Source organism: Tauraco erythrolophus, chromosome 1 (assembly GCF_009769465.1).
Source record: "Tauraco erythrolophus isolate bTauEry1 chromosome 1, bTauEry1.pri, whole genome shotgun sequence".
Lineage (NCBI taxonomy): Eukaryota > Metazoa > Chordata > Aves > Musophagiformes > Musophagidae > Tauraco > Tauraco erythrolophus.
The window spans coordinates 126,087,220-126,110,349 of NC_141465.1; the positions used below are offsets into that span (position 1 = coordinate 126,087,220).

At 39.3% G+C, this 23,130-nt stretch overlaps 1 protein-coding gene across 2 annotated transcripts in view; it reads right to left on the reverse strand.

Moving 5' to 3' along the window:
• FAT3 (FAT atypical cadherin 3) overlaps positions 1–23,130 on the reverse strand; it is a 335,564-nt gene that overhangs the window by 84,848 nt on the left and 227,586 nt on the right. For both annotated transcript variants that reach the window (XM_086614215.1, XM_086614212.1), the window contains exons 5-8: positions 22,500–22,710; positions 12,814–12,953; positions 2,612–2,887; positions 2,232–2,442 (exon numbers count right to left, since the gene is read on the reverse strand). In XM_086614215.1, coding sequence (XP_086470341.1) covers positions 2,232–2,442; positions 2,612–2,887; positions 12,814–12,953; positions 22,500–22,710 — 838 coding nt within the window. The remainder of the gene's footprint in view (positions 1–2,231; positions 2,443–2,611; positions 2,888–12,813; positions 12,954–22,499; positions 22,711–23,130) is intronic.

Below are 23,130 nucleotides of genomic sequence, written 5' to 3' on the forward strand. Positions count from 1 at the left end.
GCAGTTCAATACTGGTAGTGGATTTCTATTTATATTCATCCTTTCAGACCAGTAAAGTTTACTCTACTAGCTAAAACAAAAATTATGCTATTCACTGAGGAGCTGAGATTCTGCCAGAGCTACAAATTCTCATAAAGATCACAGTATCTGTCACATTTTCAGACACTACAAATGTCACTGTAGTTATTTTGTCAGTGCTTGCTAATATGAATAGTTTTTAGCCACTGACTGACTCATGTAAGACCAGATCTCGTTCTTCTCTTTTAGGAATTTCTTATGAAATTACACAAAATCTACTTTTTTTACCAATTGCTCTCTTCACATGTAAGGTGATGTAAATAATTCCCCTGAATGAAAGGGCTGTGTAAAATACAAATGCTGCTGTTAAAAACAGTATCTTCAACTGCAGATTTTACAGATCATAGAAACTACAGCAGCAGAAGACTGAATTTTGATGCATCTGGGATTGGAACACCTGTGGATAATGAAACTGGGGGAGTGTGTGGCTTACAGTAAACAGAAGTTTGAAGTCTGACACTGTGGGGAGAGATCATGATGAAACAGAAACAGGCTGCAATGGAAGAGAGAGCCTCTAGAAAAGAAAAAAACAGGCAGACTAAAAAAGACCATCTAATAGCTAAAACATCCTTTCTAATCATCATATTTTTCTCTCTGCATCACATATGATTCTATTACCAGTGTATAGGAGCCATACTCCTAGCATGTCAAGTTGCTCTTTACATTGTGGTGGCACCTATAGGTGATTGGGTTGGAGTCCATAATAGTAATAAGTTGACAAGAAAAAAGCTGGGAACAGTCTTGAAAAGCATTGCCCCAGGAACCTAATCTGGTCTGCTCAGAGTTCATTCTGTAAGGCACAGTGTTGTCCTGTCTGAATGTGCAAAATTTCCCATGATCTAAGTTAAAGGCCACTGCAGAATACTAAGAAATAACTGGTAAGACTAAATGCAGTGCACAAAGGAAATATTTGTTTTGTACTGCTAAGATCTTTGTCGAATCACAAGGGTCTAAGTTCAACACTCAGCTGCAAAAGACTTCACCTCTTGGTTTGCTTAAGGGACTCTGCTTCCACAGAGCCTACAGGGTAACGACAGAAAAAAAGTTCCTTAGGTCTTCTCTAAGCTTCAGGTTATGCCAGCTTAATTTAAGGTGTGAACTATATAAAGTTACATCAATATGAGATGGTGTAGATATTCTTATTTCATTACTTGTTTTTTGTCATTTAGCCTGTTGTTAATCGATGTAACCCATCTCATCTAGTAACAAGTCTTTATAAAAACATAGGGACAAATAATGATCCTGTAGGATCAGAGCCTAATGCTGGGAAAGGCTTGTTATCTGAGTAATATGGGGACAACCTGCAGTATGTAACACTTCTTTTTAGGGCAGTATATGTTTCAAGTTTTGTTATTATCACAATGGAAAGGTTCATATAACTGAAAAAAAAAAAAAAGGAGAAATGAAACTTTAAAAATCCAAAGTTACAAATTTCTACTTCCTTCTCTCTTTTTCCAGGCATCCCTCGTGTATATGTTAATGGTTTATCTCAGAGATAATTATTAACTTCAGATCCATATGAGCCAGAGAAAGTTATATTCACTTGCATGTGTGGCAGAGATAATACAAATTTCTCATGACCTTGCTTCTGTCCAGGCAGAGGAATGCTTTTGCTGGTACAGATTATGTGGTGAACATAAAAATCCAGAGCTTAACAGCAAAAGCAATTTTAATTGTATCATCATGCCCTCCCTTAGTTTCAAGAGACCTTGTGCCATTAAAATTCTACGGCTCTGCTGGCAGAAGTTTATAGCATAGCCTTGGTGTTAGTCTCCATGCTCCTCTGATCCAAGTATTGGCAAAGATGCCAGGACATATCAGCTGTTTGACATTTGTTTGTGGAGGATTCACTGTGTACTAGACTGAAACAAGCAACCTGTAGCTTTCAATAACTGTCTTCTGTGACGGTTTTGAACCAATGATTTAGAAGTAAAAGGCTCTGTGACTGTGAGATTCTGTTCTGACAAGTTTTGGGTATAGTAGCTTCAAAACAAAAAAAAACACCAAGAGGAAAGTAAGTGTCTCCTTTCCCCAGCTCTACAAGAGAATGTAAACCAAAGAAGTTGGCTTGTGTGTTAAGACAGACCACCATCACAGCACTGCTCTGTGTATGGCATGAACCGTGATGCTACATTTCCAGCTTCTGTCCTAACCTGCTTCAATAGTGTAGATAAGCTCTGCGTTTTCTCCTTTGTCTTTGTCCAAAGCCGTGACCTGCAAGACTGCTGATCCAACTGCTGCTGATTCAAACACCAAGGCTTCGTACAACGGGCTGGTAAAGTACGGACTATGGTCATTGGAGTCTTCCACATTTATGATGACTCTGGCCAGGTTTCTTCTATAAGGGAATTCTTGATCTCGGACCTATAAAACATGTGCATAATACACACCTTGATACCCATCTAGTAAAACTTCATAAATATTAGTCACTACTTACTGCACTAAGAGTCCTTTGCTCGTGCAAAGCCTAAGGCACGTATGCACCTGAAGCAGCAGCGATTGTGCCTGAGCCAGATGAATATCGCATTCTTACCATGACATTAAGGATGTGTTTATCTTGAGCTTCGTGGTCTAATCTCTCAGCAGTATAGAGCACCCCGGTGCTGGGATCGATTCTGAATTTTCTCATGCTGACTGTATCGATGCTGCTGTGAATAGTGTAGCTCAACTTATGCTTTTCATCTCTGTCTATAGCTTCAATTTGCAGAATTTCAGTATCAGGAAGGATGTCCTCTGAAATGGTGACATCGTAACTTGGTTGAGAGAATTCTGGGCCGTTATCATTGTTATCCAACACTTTGATAAGAACCTACAGTTAATAAAAAAAAAACACATTTGAAGTTATTGAAGTCTAGTCAGATTACTGAACAGGCACCTAGAGAAGTGTAATTTAGATGGCTGATGATGTTATGCTGCTATATGGTGGGACAGAGAAATATCATTTACTATTAAATGCTTACTGTTCAGATCAAAATAAATAGTAAGGATATGACTTTGGAGGCAAAATGTTCCCAATTATAAGACCTACTCAGAACCTGGCAAAGAAGCCCATATTTTCAGTATCTATAGATTGGAAAATAGTCCTACAATGATCATCCTTTGTAACCACTCTGGTTACAAGAGACTTCTAGAGTTATTATGGGATTTTCTTTCCCCTTCACTATTAATAAGGCTATAAAAGAATCCTTTTCATGTTACTTAAATCAGCTTTTTATACAATCGAGATTCAGCTAAATCCTGTGTTGTTTTCTGCCTGATATATTGCATTGGGACATACTAGCAATGTCAGATCATGACGGCGGTGGAGATTTCAAGTTACTGTTACAGGTTAGGCTGTTAGGAACGGTGACACTTGATGAGGGGAGAACAGGAGACATGACCTCACGACCACAGAAGCCCACCCCACACAGCTCAGTACGTACCATCAAGGACAAGTAATGTCAGGGCCCTGGTGACAGGGAAGGATCGTTTTTATGGTTTCATGCTTGCTTGATGGTTGTCTTTACTGCCAACTAATTTACTTCCCCCTCGAACATCTATTTGCCTCCCTTCTGTTGCAGCTTACGAACGGTAGGACTTCTTCTAAAAATGTGAATGAATGCTGTGTCATTTGCTTCAAGTGTGTTTTTAAAACCTCAGTACTGATTCCTAAGGAAACTCGGAGAGGGGGAAGGCAGCCAGGCTGCTGCTGTTGCTGCCTATTACACCCATTTCAATATATCACAAGCTGACCCTGGTAACTAATAAGAATCACTGTTTTCCAAGCTTTGCCTTTCAAAAGTTATGTGACTATGCAATGTCATGCGTGTGTGGCTCTGATGGGTTTTTGTGTTTTTCACCATTGAAGGAGTCACTCCCTGGAGAAAATTTGCTTTCCAGACTTCGTGTGCTATAGATTACTTTGGGCAGCGTGGCAGCAAAACCCTTGACAAACTATGGAACACGGAAAGACAAAACGCAGAGAGTTGCCTGTTTTTCAGTGCTAGAAGCAAAAAGTATCTTTTGCAGAATATGCCTGTGAAAACACACACCTAATTTTACAGTGAGTGAAATGGAACAATCTTTTAACTCAAAAGCTTTGAAATAAGAAATAGTCCAATGAACGATGCGGGAAAGGCCATGCACAGGACGTTTCTCTAAGACTAGGAGACTTGACCCATCCCTCATGGTATTGTCTTTGTTGTTCTGAAAAGTACTTGGCTCTCTTTTTAGCAAATATTTTATTACTTTACTTGACCAAGCCCTGTTCACCCATACTTTCTTAACAGAAGAAAAATACAGTTATATTTTTACTGCAATATTGCACAAACAGATGTTGGCCTCAGAGAGAAATGAAACTTTAGATTTCCATGATATGTGGAAGAGTCTGTAGAACATATTACTAGAAGGAACAAGAGCAATTGTAAGCAGCAGTTGTAATGAACTAGCCTGGGAACTGTTTAAAAGACAGCCGAAATAAAATGCTCTGTAAGTTAAATGGCATAAGACTTCAACTGTGCATTTCATATGATTTAATTTTCACCAGATTATGGTACGCCAGAGTGAAGCAGGACGAAGCCTATATTAAGTTATGCCTCAGTCTTGGACAAATAGCAATAAAACTGGGGGGAAATGTACATTGCTGGGCCTATAATAATGATGAAGAGTTACTTATCATTTTATATTTTTATTGTTGCTATACAGTATATCAAGGTGTGTTTCTGACCTGACTGAGGGGAAAAAAAGTCAAACCCACATCTGAAAAATATGTGAAAAAATGAGTTGTTATATATGAAAGAAAGCCCGAGGAGAAAATAAGAGACTTCATCTCTACTCTAATGGCACGCAGAGCCAGTGCTGAACCACTTTTGTTAGTGTGAGGAAGAGGCACTGAAGCAATACGAGTTGGGGATAATCTGCTTACCAGGATTTAATACTTAAAGGCATCTTCTCGAGCAGTTTAGATACCCTCAGTCCTTGCCAGGTACTACTGTAAAATGTCTGGATTATTTTACTGCTGCATTGTTAACACAGACAACAACACAATTTATTTTACTTTTAATTAGTGGCCAAAAGCTTTGTCATGTATTGTTTTTAAACAGTCTAACAGAAGAGTAAAAACTTTTCAAATGGATTTGATTGAAAATACCAAGAGTGTTTGATTCTGCTGATGCTAGTACAGCATGGTCTGCCTTGAACAAGTAAGCTGCCAAATGAAGGGCAGGCTCGTATCTGTGAACTTGTTTTTAACATTGCTGTTTGCAAGCTCAAGCTATTCTGTGAGAAAATAAAAAATAAATATACAAATTCACACCAATGTGTCTTGAAAGTACTGCTACAGCAGTGACATGTTGTTTTGTTGGTGTGGTGTGTGATCACTCCAGCGCTGGGGTTCACTTCCCATTATATCTAATGCATCTTGGGATCATTGGCAAATTGAGAAAGCAGAGGAGGGCATAAAGCTTTATCCACCACAAAGCTTGCACCGTGACAGTGCATGCCATGGCTCCATGATTTACGCCTGTACCAGACTGCAGACACTAAATAGGGTGAGACTGGATCAGCATCAGAGACCAAGGGTAAGCCATGAGACTATGGAAATTATAGTGTGGATTTACAAAGCAGCATTTCTTGTCACTGAAAAAGGTGTAAGCTAATGGCCTGAAATGCAGATATGGACCACGAGGCTGCTTAGGGAGTGAGAGGCATGGAGAGGGGAAAAGATAAAAAAATTAAGGTCCTCATTTACTGTGGTCATCAAATTTACAGAGAACTGTGCACTTAAAATTGCTCCCCCCTCCCCCTTCATATCTACTGCAAAACTGATCAAGTGCCTGTTTAAGCGGCAGGCATTTTCCTCCCCAGAGATGACAGTATTTTAACGATTTGTCAAGTGATCCACATTGAAATACGCATTATTTATTACACACTCTGCATTTCAATGGGTTAGAGATGCTAATGAATAAAGAGGTCATTATTGATTCACAATTTCTTCTATTAAAGCAGTTAAGAGTATTTCTAATTTTTGTCAGCTGTCCCTCAAAATCCTCCAGAGTCAACTGTAATTTTAACATTATGGTTTCTCCTTTAGTAGAGTGGGGAGGATTTTCCTCGCCACAAAAGAAAGTTAGATTATATGTAGGAATACTGATTATACAGAGCTCTGTTAAACTCACAAGCTAAGGAAAAGGATAAAATGGAACTCTTTCATGTTCTTAAAAATTTAACTGTCTTGGGAGCTATTGGAAACAAAATCAGGTAAAACAAAATGGAACTTAAAATGACTTAAGTGTCATTTTAAACAGATATTAGTCCTTCAATCCTTACAACATTTTTGAGGAGCAAGAGACTCTTATCTCTGTCCTTTGCCCAGGAAAACACTGCAGCGAGGTTAATTGACTTACCAAAGCCACATGAGAAATGCAGTGGCAAAGCTGAGGAACATGTTTTAGATTTATTTTTAAGCTAACCCCTTTTTATTAGGTGATCTTAAAATGCCACCTTCCTAGACAGGATGACTTCTAGTAAGGTGTTACTTAAAAAGTGAGGGCAATCTTTTCCTTTAGTAACGCACAAATGTGACACTGACACGAACACCGGGCTCATAGAAAATTTGATCCTACAAACATATGTGAAGTTGAGTAAGGAGAATGCCACCAGATTGTTAATATGAGGAAAGTTACTTGAATTCTTTTAATGGCTGCCAAACTTAGGCATAAAATCTTGGTACTACTGGCAAATTTCCCATTGACTTCAAAAGGGCCAGCGCTCTGCTCCTTGAAGCCTTAAGCTTTAGCCAGCCTGAAGCACATCTTTCACCCAAAACCAAGTGTTATCCTACTGAAGAGACTCAAAGACTCACAGTGTATGTGTAATTTAATACTTTCCTCATGCTTATTTCCAAATGGAAGATATGGCAAGAATGAGCTATGTTGTATAAATATCCTTTGTTACTGTGTAGGTGCCTGGGGCGTTAAGCTGTGACAATACCCATTGTGTAAAATCAAAGACAGGCTTTAAAAGTTTCCCAACACATCTCCCAAAGGTGATGAATGGAAATGTTTACTATTTGCTTGCTGCTAAGTAGGGACGCCTCTTTGCTGAGGACTGTGCAAGGTTACTGGCTGAAACACTTTTCATAGACAAACATTAGCTGCAAGTCTTTTTTTCCACGCTCATAAAGCAAACATGCAGCAAAGCAGTCTCTGCCTGGTTATCCTTGAAAGCTCGTATCTTTTCCAGCGCGTCACGGGCTTCAGAAAGGCAGGCTTGCCTCCTTCTGCTCCCATTGTGCAGAGCCTAATTTATAGTCCGAACAAGCGTCTTGCTATAAAAGATTTGCTTCTCCCTGCTCACTTCCTATTTCCCACAGTTAAAGCAAGTTTCAAATAAAGGATTCACAGGCCTCCAAGCCTACAAATTAGGCAAAGTAACACTCAGGGCATTAGCAAAGACTTTGTATTCAAAATGGTAAAGTGAAGGGCCTAGAGAAATACAATCAAATCAAAGCAGGACAAAACCTAATGCAGGAAGTCTCTCCAAAGCTGTTTTTAATGTTGCCCATCACAAATACCTTTGGTTTAGGCACAAACGTATTCGAGTGAAAACTGGACAAATGCCAGGAGCTGCTTTAGAGACATCCGAAGCTGGAGGACTCTGCTTGGCTAATTGCTTGGTCTGGGCACAGTGTTGTAGTACAACCTATTTAGTGCCTGAATTGCTTAAATTCAGGTTACGTTTTTGTATGGGTTTTGAAAACCTATTTTGATTTAATATTGCTTTCAATAGTGTTACCACACAGCTTTATTGGCTACTTCCTGACAAGTTTTTCTTTCCTCCAAACCAGGACCTTAACATAAAAATGCAGTTTCCCTACTAATCTCAGTGGCCTGTTATTTATAATTTACTGTGACCCTTGTGTTATGTTAAAATGGAGGAAAAGTCTTTGTTTTACAAGCAAGGCAGTTGCTGAGATTGCTGGATGGGACAGAAAAAAAATCAAGGATTGGGTTGGTTCTAGTTTGAAGGAAGTGTTCAACTGAGCAAAAGTGAATAATTGAATTGAATTCCCATGTCTTCTTATCTGTCCTAGAAGAACCCACAGCCCAGAACCCCTTCTGGCTGGATCTAATGTCTTATCTACATTTGGCCATGGTCCTCTAAGAAGAGTTTTTCACCATTTAGTTGAAAGAACAAATCTCATTCAGGGTGATCGATCAGCTTATCTTTGTTAAGAAACAATCTTATAAAGAAAAAATCTTATATAGAAACAATCTTATAAAGAAAAGCTGTTCTCTGAAAAGTGAGACCCAGTTTGTTAATCTGAAACTCGCAGCTAAAGGTCAATCCTGAGCAGAAGAATAAATAAGAGTCCACAACAAGGAGAGATAGAAAGCAGCAATGAGCAGTAACTTCTTCCACCTGCTCTTCCAGCCCAGTTGGCTCCAGCTGAAGGTATTACAAGTGACCATGTATTGATCTACAAAAACTTTTCAGAGTGAACTGCATGTTCCTCTCTGAGTGTCGACTGTACTGGGAAATAATGAGATGGTTTTGCAATAAGCAAAACTGAGGCACATTTTGCCTCCTAGCTTGGAAGCATCAGCCTTCATGCTTTAAAGCATTTTTATTTTTTTTTTTATAGCAGTTAGGATGATGAGAAAGAAGGAGAAGGCAAGAAAATAAGCAAGAAGTAAAACTGTCTTTTTCATACAATACCATGACTCCAGGAGTCTATTCTTAACAAAAATAACTGTGTGCTAGTACAACGTTCTCAATAAAAGTGAAAAATGTTGATGATTGTTCCCCACTGTACTGTACTTCTGTGGGTATTTTAGCAAAACTCAACAGTATACACTACAAATAAATAAATAAAAGTTATTCCTACATTGTGCTTGGATGTAAAGGATCTGAGTTGATCAGTAAAAAAAAGGAGCCTTTGAGATAAACCTGACTCATGACCAAGAGAATCTCTAACATTACACACTCATTGTTAGCCAAAACTGTGGCAGGAGCAGGCATTTAGATGCCACTACACTGATCTCCTGCTGATCTCCTGCTGGGAGAGTCCTCTCTCGGCTCAAGTGAGGGCAAAAGACCTTTTCCGAGCCTCAAGGGAGGCGGTGGTGGTGGTGAGAAGCAGGATCACTGCGTGGAGCTGCTGTCCTGGCTCTCTCCAGCAGGCAGGATGCAGAAGCCCCATCCCCTCCCCAAGGCCAACAGCTCAACTGGCAGCTGCAGGAATCGTGTTTCGCAGGGATTTAGAGCCAACATACGCCTTCAGCCTTTAATAAATTACTGCATGGCCTTGAGCAATGGTGAATTAAGCTAAGGGGGAAAAAAAAAGCTCTCCCTGGCTAAGTCAGGAGACTTTGCTGTCCTAGAAGTTAATCAATATGACAGAAGCTTTATACCCACACTCAATCAAATGAGTCAACATTTCCTCGTCTTTTGCCCCCTCCATTCCTCCCCATCACGGCTGTGATGCTGGGACGGCTGGGGCTCAGTTGGACAGGCAGCACCGTGAGTGGCAGCAGCTCAACAAGTCATGGTGCTTTGGTCCTCACTTTGGAGGTTGCATTCCTTTTTGAAATCCTGATCATGCTCAAACCAAAAAGGCTTTCAGTTACAAAGGAAGTTTGTGATTTTTTTTTTTTCGATATTCCTTATCTTCCTTTCACCTCTTTTCACAACAGTGAACCATTAATACAACAGACGTAACTTCTAAATCAAAATTGTTTCTTTCCTCTCACGGTACAGTAGTGAACCATGTACGCAGTAAGGCATGAAGGAAGCAAACAGTTCATTGGACTTTAAGCCATGCAGGAACATTGTTGAAGAAACTTCTGTAAGCCCGTGACAGGGATCACGTTACTGAAGCAAAAATCTTTGGCATTTTTACGCTGTATTTTACCACCTCCAACTGTATAATGGACAAAAGGCCAGGAAGAGATAAAGGGAAACAGGTGGGGTGGAATAAAAAGCAAGACTGTTCCATTTGGCACGGTGATGATCAGCTGTTTCATAATAAAGTATCGCACTTTGAGGGGCGCTTTATATTATTTTACTGTTATACAAGGGGATGAATTTTCACATCTATTTTCCACTTGCTTTCTCTTCTACCATGTCTTCTTTTTCTTCTAGTTTAGATTAGATATAAGAAATTCTTCGCTCTGAGGGTGGTGACGCACTGGAACAGGTTGCCCCGTCCCTGGGAGTGTTCAAGGCCAGGTTGGATGAGGCTTTGAGCAACCTGGTGTAGTGGAGGGTGTCCCTGCCAATGGCAGGGGGGTTGGAACTAGATGATCTTTAAGGTCCCTTCCAAACCAAACCATTCCATGATTCTATGAATCTATGACTCTTGCAGCTATAGTTAAAAATGCAGGTAGTACTATGTATATGAGAGAAAATACAATGTCATTTTATCAAAACTCAGAACAAGGCCACTGAGAGCCATCAGAAGATGCTTTTTTTGACTCTTTCTATGACATATTTTACTTATCAGTCTGATTTTTTTATATTGCTCTAGAAGGAAAGAAAAATGAATTAGTTTTAACCATAGGCTCCAAAGTACAGTCAAAAATACAGTATGAAAGTTTTGATAGGGAGAGATAATTAGGCAGGCCATAATTCTGGCAGCTTTGAGATGATGATTGTTTCTATTGTAAAGACCACAAGAAACACGTTCTCAGATGTTGTCCAGGCCACAGTTAAATACTTAAACAGTATCCACATACAGAGAAGGAGGTGGAGGAAAGAAGGGTCTGTACCCACCAATGATTATCTAACGCTATATTATTGCAATCCTAAATGACTATTTTACATTTTTAAATGGTTCACACCACTGTTACAAAGAATGCTCAGGCTTCTTTTAGAATGCAACAGCTTTACTGAAATATGTTTTAACCATATGTTTTAATTAAAAATGTAGGGTTTTCATAAAAATAGGTTTTGAGGACTGTCGTAGGGGTCAATTTATTAAATCAAAAGCAGCAAAAACAATAAACATAATATCCATGAGAAGAGAAATTACTTGTATCCAGCATGTTTGAAATTCCCTGTGCTTTTTAATATTTGTTTGGCTGAAATGTTTGCAACAAAAAAAAAAGAGTTGTGTTAGGGATTCAACACCATGTTTCTGAAATGTGGACTAAGAGTGTTGCCAAGATTAAAAAAAATAAAGCAAAACAAAAAACTGCCCAAGGGCTGAAGAAAATGCCTTACGGAAAGGGAACATAAAGAGGTCAGTCATTCTCCTTCACTTGTCTACCAGAAGACTGGGAGGTGATTTGACTATTCTGAGTAAGTGCCTTCCTGGGGAGAAAATACTGGTTTTTAAAGAGCTCTTTAATCGAGCAGAGAAAGGCATAACAGGGAATACAGGCCAGATATAATCAAGTTAAAAATAAGGGATGCTTTTGGCAAAGATGCAATTAATTACTGAAACTAACAGGGAAAATAGCAGATTTCCTACCGCCTAACTTACTATCAACTGAAGTTTTCTTATCAAGAGTGGATTATCAGGAGAAAGTACCAGACAGGGATACTTACACAGAGATTTTAGGGCTGGTTATAAACAGGAATTCAGGTTGAGAAAGCACTCAATGATTTAACAGTCTCTTAGGAAAGTTGGTGTTGTGACTCAGTGAATACAGATTTACATCCGAACCATTTGAGCAAAAAGGCAAGGTAAAACAGAAGCATCTGCGTGTGCATGCATATATGTAAATATAAAAAATGTCCAGGCCTTCCTTCTGCATTGTAAAGAAGCAAATAACATCACAAACCTATTTTTTTCATTTCCTCTATAAACAACATTTAATCTGGGATTTGAGGCTGCACACAGTTGACCTCTTACCGGTATGTATTTTTCCCAATGGGTCACATAATATCCAGGCTATAGACACGCTTTACACTTGGGCGGTAATTCAGCAGGATTTCAGGCCCCAGCTAATCCATACCCCACAACTCTACCTCATATCAAACGATTTTGCTCTTTGGAGTCTCCCTGGTGCCAGCTGGACTGCGGAGTCCCTATCTCTGTGACATTACCCTGACCATGTCCCAACTCAAGACTGGTTCCCATCGAACAGATATCCAGGCTCTGCACCAGGGTCTCTCCAACCAGGATGTGTCAGAGCCAGCACTACCCCAGTCCTTCACATTTATCTGACCTGACTTTAATTGCTGAAAGGCACTGAGCCTGATAAGCAAGTCTGGTTTTTAAAGGGTTCACTGGGGCTGTTGGCCAGAAGACAATGTCATCCCAGGCAGTGACACTGAAGAGGAGATTCGTTGAATTTTAACTTTCACCTCTGAACAATTTCTTCTCTGAACAATTGATCCTGTGTCCCACATTTGGGTCTTGGAGGATGAGAGGTATAAACTCCATTTAATACAATCAATAGCAATATTCCCTAACATCACAGAAGCACTATTGTATTTTGCACCATTACGGCATGATACAATTGTCAAAATCTAAGCTTCGCCGCCTGTGATAGGGACTCCTCAGCTGGAGGAAGGCGGATTACTTTCGTGTGAGCACAAAGATGACAAAAGGAGAAATAATGCTTTGAAACCTTCAACAGCTGATTCTTTACAACCAGACAGAAAGGCTCTGAAAAATATCCCCTCCATCAGTTAATGGTGGTCTCAAAGGATGAGATTTCATTCGAATGGAAAAATTATTAATTTTTATAGCATATACATTCCACTAACAAAAGAAAAACTTGCCGAGAAAGGAATGTGATATTCTACCTGAGTCGTGGCAATGTTTGTTCCATCGGTGACCTCCACAGTCATATTATATATTGACCTCTGCTCTGCATCCAAGGGCTTTGCAATGACAATAGTGCCCACTCCCTTCTCCGCGTCGAAAGAACTATCGTAATTCCCTCCTAATTATTGCACAAAAATACAATTAAATTAGCCATCTCCAGAAAATTTCCATTGAAATTGTTTCTAGAAGTGGGCATATCTGTTTACTGGCATCCATCTTAACAGCTTGCCTTAGCATATACAGTACATCTACTGATACTTCTTTGTTCATAACTCATTTATATTTCAAAGCACAGTTTGTATATTGGAAAGCAGATATCATTAAAATGCGCTGCAAGAAAAAAAAAAATCTAGTAGTATACTTAAGTGAACCATAACCGAGTCTATAAAAAGAATCAAATGGCTATAAGCCCATAAGATGTGTGCCCTTGTAGTTTGGCTAATGAACAAGTACAATTATCTTTTTGTATAAAAATCATCTTAAGAGGGTTTTATTCTGCAAATTTTATTTTCAGGAAATTCTCACTGATGCTTGTGGGTGCAAAGACCATCAACTGAGTCTTAAAAATTAAAATTATAATCAATTTTAAAAATGCAAATAGAGATTTGTTATGTTAATTTCAAGGACAATGATAATTACTGGCAGCAAAGGTCAAATTCTACTAGTCTTTTAGGAATTATTTAAATAGATCTGACAGGATACACATCATAAATTTCTTTCCATTAAAAGAAAACCTCACAAAGCACTGTTCTGAAACTAATATCCCCTTATCCTGTCACACACTGAGTGATGCAGCAGTGGAAAAACCCTCCTGAGTCTCAGGTGAAAAAAAAAAGGAAAAAGAAGAAAAAATCTATTAAAAAGTAAGAGAAAGCCATAAATAATGTGAGATTAAAGGGTTACAGGATTTCTCAGCCACAGCTACAGTTTATAAATTAGAACCACTCATTATGTTCAGAAGAAAAGCACACACTCCCTGCTGCTAAGCTGCTTCTTACTCACTCATCTATAAAGTGGAATTTATTATGAGTTGAGTCTGAAATTTTTGGAGGCTGGGGACAGGGAGAGGTGGAACACAACACTGCTGACAAACGAACTCTTAAGGTATATTCATCACACAGCAATGTGATGCCACTAGCTACAGTCTCGGACAACCCAGTTCTACAAAGCAAAAAAGGCTTTCAGACCCCACTGGTTGTAAAACCTGTGTAAGAGCTGGTCAGACCTCTTGGGATTAGATCTACAGTTAAAAGAACATCCATTCCATTGATTTAACTCATATATAGAGAGATATACATTTGAATGGCTGGAGTAGGCTCACAAAATGGCTCTCATTTTAGGGCTGGGGACAGAGAAGTGAAGAGGACAGTCTTCCTTGCTCTACCATCAAGTCTTGCATCGGCATGGTTTGCTGACCAACAACCAGTGTTATTCTCAGAAACGCTCATATATCTAGTGAGAGGAAAAAGGTTTTGGCATTCCAAGAAGTTGAAAATTAGGAGGAATCACAGTGAAATTGCAGCCTCTGAATTCATTAACGTGAAGAAACCCTCACTTCTCTCTACCTCTTGCACAGGCTACTGTAAAGAAAGTGTAAGCTAGAAGAAGCACCACTCTGTCCATATCTGCCTTGGAGGGAAGGGGAAAAGAAAGAGGGAGGAGGAATAAGAGTGCAGGTGGCCTATGCAGAGGAAAGGCAGAACTGATAAGCTTCTGTCCACTGAAATGATCCAAAGGTGGTTGTTTCAGAAGTGTCATCAGACTTCCCTATGCTGAATATATGTAAATACCTATATACAGCTCTGAGGCTAACAGATGCAGCTGTGGTTCTCCAGGAAAATACTGACACTGGATCTGCTATGATTTATAGTGGATAGAAACACTGCTTTTTCCCTAACCTCGTTCTGCAAGCTCAAATTGCATATTTTTCTCAATTGATATATATATGTTTAACACTATTTGACACTAGGAAAAAAGCATAATTGTCCTTGACATTTAAGCAATACCAAGGTATTTGGACATTGATCATATCTTCAGTGTTTGAGTTTTATTTTTAAAAAGTTAAGCTGGAAGAAAAAGATGCCATCTCCTAATTAATGTTTTAAATTGATTTACTTGAGAAAAATCATACCATGAAAACCAACTCTGAAAAAAAGTCTCCTTTGAAGAAGAGAGTTTGAGATTCTTGCAAGGAAATCTGTGCTGAAATGAAGCTAGCCTTGGGACAGTAGGCACTTTACAAAGAGAATGTTTCATACTGATAACCATGAAAACAAAATGAAAGCCTATACTTCAAGATGCTTAGTAACCATCTTAATGAGCAATCAAAAATTGTATGTTATCAACTGGCATACACTTCCAAAGAAACCCTGCCCTTAAAACTTCCAAGAGTTAACATGGAAGGATTAGCAATAAATATTTTAAATGCCCTTCTTCTGCTGGCTTAGAGCTGAGTTTGCAGGGCACTACACAGTGTATTGCAAATACACAGACTTCTTTCAGCCATTTTCATTAAGTGCAGTATATTCTTCCCCTAAAATAAGACCTGAATCCATCATACGAGTTTTTTATATGGTATTCACATCTTCCAAAATGGTCTAGTAACAAACAAATAAATCTTGGTTGCCAGCCACCCCACTCTAGCCTATACTTGTAACTAACCAGGCGATACACTTTATTTTACATTGATTCATTTTCTATTAAACAAGGCAGAAACTGCATCAAAGGCTGAGACAGAGATAGATCAGAGAACATCCTGCTGTGAGATTTGTGATTATAATCTCTTTTGGAGTGAAAACTTGATTTATTCGTGATTCAGTCTGGTACATTTTAACAGACCATGGTCAGCTGTTGACAATGAAGATCCACTCAGATGGCTGAACTTCTGGGAATATTGCCTGAGATATTGAGTGCTGCCTCTCATATGGATTACAACATGGAATCTGGAGACGCTTTGTACTGCTCCTCAGCCTTCATAAAGCCTCAAAATAGGTCTTCATTTGATGAAGGCTTCTGAAATTGCACTTAAGCACTGAAGAATAATTAACGAATTAGGTGTAAATGCTAAAATGTAAAGAGTCTTAGAGACGTGTTAAGTCTATGCAAGGCCTACCACGAAGCACCCAGAGAAGCACCCAACAGAATTATCTCTGAAAGATGAATGTGGAAGGGGCATGGAGAGAGAGAGAAGTCACATAAAAACAAACAGGACTTTTCTTTTAAAAACTCCTGCAGCTGAATTATTCTGGGAACCCTACATGAAACCACTTCCTTCTGAAGGCGCTCCTGTTGAGGTCAGAGGGCTGAGCCATGGGAGGTGGCGGCCGAGAATGTGGCCGCTTCACACATTTCTGGGGTACCTGAGACCCACTTTTGAAAGCATGCTGCTGGGTAACTACCAACCCTTTTGAAGTGAGCTCATCTGCAGTGCTGTAAGCTCCCGCAGTATCAGTTTTGCCAGTGTTACTATCAGCCATTTAATACTTTCTTTGATCACAATCTTAGGATGAAAGGGGGCTAAGGATGATGAAATTTTGTTCAGCTGCTCAGTTTTATTAATGTGAATTTTTATTAGTTATTCCATTTTCCAACATATGGCACATGCTTTCCTTTTTATTATCTACTAAAACCTTCTTTCAGATACAAGATACGTAGAAGTTGTCTTTGCTAATGTGCTTGCAACTGCATTAGGAAAGAAATATTTCAAATTAAGATAATACATCGTGAGTTCCTGGAGCACTTTGGGAAAATCAACAACAAAGAAGGCAAGTTGATTGAACTGGCAAGTTGGCTGAACAGGTTGTCCTGAGAAAGCATTGTAACATTGAATGACCTCAGAGAGAGGTGGATTAGCCGTTGTTTGTAATACCATCGCAGGCTAAGATGTAATGCTGATACATCTTCAATTCAGATAAAAGACTTCCCTTAAAATACTCTGATTAAACTGAAGCACTTAGAGTGGGATTTCATGAAAAGTCCACATCTATTTGTAATACCATTTTTGGATGAGAAGACTTATCATGTTTGAATTATATAAATTCATCTAGAAAGTGCTTTTTCTCTCTAATTGACTGTTAAGATTCCCAAAGACCTAGCACAGATAGTTATGTCTATGCTTTGGACACCTGAAGTTAAGTGAGATGATTTCCATCCTTACTTTCTTGAGATTGATCTTTATGCTCTTGAATAAGCCCTGGAAGTATTATATTTTCACAATTAGGATTTTTTTATGTTATCTGAAAGTGTTTTGTAGTTTATATAGGATTTATCGATATAACTCCAGCCAATTCCAGCTGATATCAACCTTGAGATGGCTGCAGAAACAGCCCCTGCTACAAAAGATCTTATTTGTTGGCCATCAGTACAGCTTCATAAGACCTTTCTAGCACAGTCTTAATTTCAATTTAACAAATGATATAGTATGGTCAAGAAGGAGATTTCACGAAATTGAAATGGCATGCTTCTGAGGCAACAGACTATAGGCTGGATTCTTGGTACAGAGTAGCCTTGGTTGCATTTTCTGGATGAATCTGGAGCGTTACCTTGGGTCTTAGCTTGTTTCTTGGCTTCATAGTCACTATCAATTATTTTTCTTCTGACAAAAGTCCTGTATGCTTTAGAAAGAATTATTTTTCCTTTTAATAAAAAAGATTAAAAACAACCACTGAGCCTTACATGACTAACAGGAGAGAATCTGCTGATGTAAAGCTTACCACTCATTTGATGCAATGGACGGGCCAAGGAAAACTTCCCGAACCGGTAAAAGGAATTATGAGAGGTCAGCTGGAGAATTTGTCTAAGTTAAGACACAATACATACCTGGCATTCCCACAGAACGTGGGTTCTGCAACTTTGTCCCTTTTGAATTCCAATGTGTGGGCTGGGGTTTTTTTTTGTTTGTTTGGTTTGGTTTGGTTTTCAAACATTCTGCTTGTGTTTTGATTACTGCATTTGCTGCAAGCAATGAAGTTATTTTGTAGTTCTTTTCCTAGATGAGGTTCCTTTTTGGGAAGATGTCGAGATTCCCAGTGTTCTTATCAGCTGCTGGTATGCAGTTTAAGATGGGATTATGCTGCTGTGAGAAATTATTTTCTCCTCTGAGAAGAAAACATATCAGCAAATCTAGAGGATTTGCAGGCAAATGAGTCTCACGTCAGGGCCTTTCTCCCTCTTTTCCAGTGGAACGACCCAGAAGAGTGGGATTGAATACACACCTGAGAAATATCTGATGACTGTAGAGAATCAGACTTGCTCAGTCTTAGATGCAAAGACGGGTCAGACAGAACTCTGGAGGACATCCCCAAGTCAAATATAGCTAAAACCTGGCAAGAGTCTTCCTCACTGGTAGACAGCAAGGAGCATACATGCTCCAAGTTCAAACTTAACAAAGCCAGGATATACCGAGATCCTCACACAAGTCTTGCTTGGCCTACCACGCCATGATGGATGACTGGAGAACAGAAATACAGGAGATGATCTAATGTAGAGAATAGCCCTCCGAAATGCATTATCTCAGGGCAGAGAAGATTCTTACTTGTCTTGTCCCAAAGCAAACTGACAACATCAAGGACAGTGATGATAAATTGGGCCAATTGCTACAATTCTCACATTGGTCAGAGCAGAGAATCAGAGGAAAATGCAGAAAACAAATTCCCCCTGAAACTCAAAGGTGAGTCTAAAGTGCCTCCAGAATTTTCAGGAAAAGAAGTAAAGCTAAAATTTCCAATTTTTCTGTTTTCAAAAAAGATGAAATAAACTTACTGACTGCCTCAAGAAATACAAATTCAACTAGAGATTTTTGTTAATTATAACATAATAAATATTAGTAATGTAACATGCAAATATTTATTCTTTTATGAACTACATCATGCTAAGAAGAAGAAAGTAATGCAGACTCCGAATTTTCAGACAAAACTATTGTAAGGAGAGTCAAAGCCTTGGCTTTGCTGCTAAGAAGCTGAAGGTAAGGGCATAAAAAGCAGAAAAGAAAGCAGAAAGGTATTTTAGATAGTTCTCAGAGAAGGTAATTCAAAGGAGGCTAGAGAGCTACAGTTTGACATTCATGAAAATTTGCAGCACTGCAAATTAAATGGACAATTAATTAAAATTAATAGATAATAAAATTATTGTATTTTAAGCACCCTTGATAAAAAGTTCTGATGTGCTTTTAAAGTTTGGCTGCTCTTATACAGGCATAGGCTGGGAGAAGAAGGAAAGATAGAGGGAGGCCTGTTTGGAGAATCAGAGAGATGTTGTGCAACATGCTAATTAAGCAAAAACTAGCACCATGCAGCTTAGCTCCAGTGTCAAAGTAGTCATCACACCATTCCCACCACTAACAAAGGAAGACACAGAGAGAGCTCAATTTACTAGGGAGAAATAGAGATCTCTGACTTATTTTAGAGTTACCATTGAAAAATTGAAAAGTAGTTTCTCATAAATGACTGAATAAATTTAACACAACTGAAACAACCTACGTTCATGTCTTTCACATTGTGGGATCTGCATGAACTGAGAATGGTGTTGAATGCAGTCTGAAAACAGAAACCAGGTATGACATCTCAACCATTCCCAATTCCCAACAATCAAACAGGTAAGCATCCAGTTCCTCTCTTGTTCCTGGAGGGCAGGTGATCTCCCTGCCTGCAAGACACCTTCCTTTCTTGGAGGTGAGAACTCACGAACTTAAACAGTTATTTAAAATGTATATAATTTAGGTGCAAATTAGTTGCTGAAGTTAGGCAGACAGAATACTACATACCCAAACTTCGTCCGCCTTCCCTCCTTTTTTTTTTTAGCTGGGAGAAAGTGCATGTTATGCATTAAAAAAAGAGGTCCTCTGGAATTTCAATGCCTGTTTGGTTTGAAAAGGTCATAAACATAAAGGTCAAGCTGCAAACTCTATATTAAACCATGCCTCTACATAAGCCTTCAGGGCTTTTGTTGACATTATTGTGAACTGTGCATGGAGGTCCAAAATCACAAAATACCAGATGGAGCAGGATGAGGTCTAGGTTTTATAGCAGCACAGAAACCATCTCTTGCATCAGCAGTCCCATACTGCTTTCCATACACGACAACTAACTTCTACTAATAAGCCATGTCTTTCATTGCACTTTTCAGCACTAGACCTCAATGTTCCCCCTAAAGGAAAGTATCAACATCTTTTTTTTTCTGCAAGATGATATTGAGGAACCAGGAGAAAAAGTGGGTTTGATGCTGACACTGACTGAAGGCAGCAAAGACAATTTACATACACAGCGCTCTGCCTATAAACCTCTCAGGGTGGGTTTTGTCTTTGCACCTTGTATGCAGAGCATCTGGAACAACAGGGTCTTCTGCATGCCCAGGATTGTTGGCTATTCCTATTGCAGAAATGAGTGCTGTTGCTAGTGCTGTTATTTATAACAGCATTAATATTTAATGACAACATTCATATGGTACCAGTACCGAACTGGATAGTCAGGGTCACTGATTTCCCTTTTAAGTCTAAGGAAGCTCTGTCTCCGTGACCCTCTGAAGTGATGCAGCATCTTGCAGCATCAGGAGGTAAAGTCTATAGGGAAACTATTAGAGTTGTTTAAATAGCAAAAATCTTATTCTAAATCATTTGAACTATTTTAGCCGTAAAGGTCACATTAAACGACAAATTAAAGGCTTAAATTTCATAATGGTCTCCCCATCACATCTGTTTGGTAGGCAAAAAATGAAATATTATTATAAGTTGTTGCTCAATTGCAAGTGGCTCTAATATGTGAAAGAACACAGTGGAAGAGCGAGGATTTCTCTCAGTGCTTAACACAGGCAGCATTTTAATGAAAGTCGGTGAATTCACCAAGGAAAGGACCAAAAGGCTGTGAAAGGCAGGAGTCCAGCGAAAGGTTCAAATGGGAAAAAGTGTCAATAACATCAATAAAGATGGATTTCTCCTGGGAGGAAAGTTAGGGTCAATGGGGAAGAGAAAGGGAATGTAAACATTAGCTAATAAATTGCATGTAGCATACTGAAACAACCAAGGGAATGGGAAGAAAACATATGCTGTCCTTCTCCAGGGGCTAGCAGGAACCCTAGAACATGATAATAGCTTTGGTTTTAATTTTAATGTGGCTGGCACATCAGAAACTGTGCTAAAAATTCAAAGAGGAAATGTTGATGCTTCTGCCTTTCATCTGCACAAGCTAGCAATAAAAGTTGGATGAAAATGACTCCGACAGACCCTTTCTCTTGTGGTCCCTGTCCTTCCTGTTCGCTAAACCCATCCACAAATAGCTATGCTGAAACAAGAGCCAGGCTCAATCCCTGTAAATAAAGAGTGCTGATGCACCCTTTCCACTAAGTCTGTGGTAAAGGCTTTTTGTTTCTCTAATCTTTCATGTAGTGTTTGTTTATAACCCTTCATCTAAATAGCACCGCTTTGCACAGACGCGGAGTTTACATCCAAAGGTATACAAACACTGCGTACAAGTATCTGCAAACATTAAGTAGCACAATGACTTTGCAGGGTGGTTGTGCTGCTGGGAAAAGTGTCATTTTGGAGACGTTAAATGAGTTATTTTAAATGACATAACTGAATCAGCAGCAGAAGTGGGAAAGAAAGTTCTTAGGAACATTGATTCCTGTTTTTCCACTGCAACCCAGTGAGACCCTCCACTCCTCGTCTTTTTTGGCAGCTACATCCTTAGTGGCGTTTCCCTGCTATTTTGATACCATTACTTCTATGGCTTCTCCTCCTCTTTGCTAAGGATATTTCTCCCTCCCTATTTTTATAAGCAATTTTATGTAAGGCAATTTCGTGGTTGACATCTCACATCAAAACACATTTCTCTTTTTCAGCTTGCATTCAAGACAAACTTTTGGTGGCTCCATTTGTAACCCATATGTTGATGCATCCCATTCTGTTTCACAGTTAAATGGATGGCACTGGACTGTGAAAAGTTTGAATTAATTATTTGTGATAAACTGTGGAAAATCCGTGAATAAAATGATAATAATTGGACACAAATACGGTAAAAGCTGTCATAGAAAGAAACGCAGCACATCCATGTGTCGCATCGCATCCTGTCACAGGCACTTACGAAAGATGTAATATAAATTATCTCAAAGAACTTGCAAAAATAAAAGGCAGCCTGGATAGTTGTATCTTAGCAAATGTGTTTGCACTAAGGGTACCTTCTGTTGAACAGTTCTGCCCACAAGCTGTCTGTAGAATATAGAACATCTCTCGAGCATGCTTGCCACCTTGAAGCAGGGCAGTCGGAAGCAGAAAAAAAAGAACAGAATGCAGAAAAAAAAGTGAAGAAAGAGAGAAATGAGGGACAGCAAGTCTAAGTACCATAAATACATTTAGAAATGAGATTAGCAAAGTATGACAATAGAATTTAAATGACAGACAACATTAAGATTGCAGTAAATAACATAGTATGAAAAAAACAATTCAGCCAAACAGCGCTTTTTTTTCAGCTTAGCTAAGGAGTCATAACAAAAGCAGAAATATTATTATTGTTATCACTATATTAAAATAGCATTTTCATTTCAGCATTACAAAAGTGGATTTAATTCGGGGCGGGGGGGACAGTTGACAGTTAGTTTTCTTGCTCTCAAAACCCACACATCCATACGCTTTGCTTCTGAAGGCTCCTCCTCACACCACTGGCGCCCAACTTACCGACAATATCAAACCAGAGAGGGATGTTGGACGGCTGCACGGAGACCACCCCAACGATTTCTGTCACTTTATCACTTTCCATGACCGTGAAGTTGTAAAAGGGCTCATCAAAAGTCAGGGGCACGGGCGAGGGCGCAGGCTTTTTCATCCACTCGATATGGAGGCGTGCAGTTGAAGACTTTTGGGGCCGGCCATTGTCCACCGCTTTTATCTGGCAGGTACAAAGAACACAGGACTCAGACTGAGCATCACAGCTTGGCAGTTCAGAACTAATTCTATCACATGACGATGCCTGCTTGGAGAATGGCCTTTGTAATCCTCTATGCAAAATCTCACGAAAAAAGAGGGATACGAGCACTTCTTTCTCAAGTCTGTTTTTCGGGTACATTTTGACTTTTCACTGAAAAGATTGACTTGAAACTGAAATGCTTTGTTTTAGAAATGCTGGTGTGAGGTCTCCTTGGAGATGTAATTCAAATATTCTCCACACAGGTCCTCCTCTCCAGAACCAGCTTCCCTCTCCAGTTTCATCTTGCATCCAGTTCCCTCTTGCAGCAAAGCAGGGAGCTTTGCAATGACCCTGTGGGATGTCACGTATGTGTGACACATGCTCACCCAGACCATGTTTGAT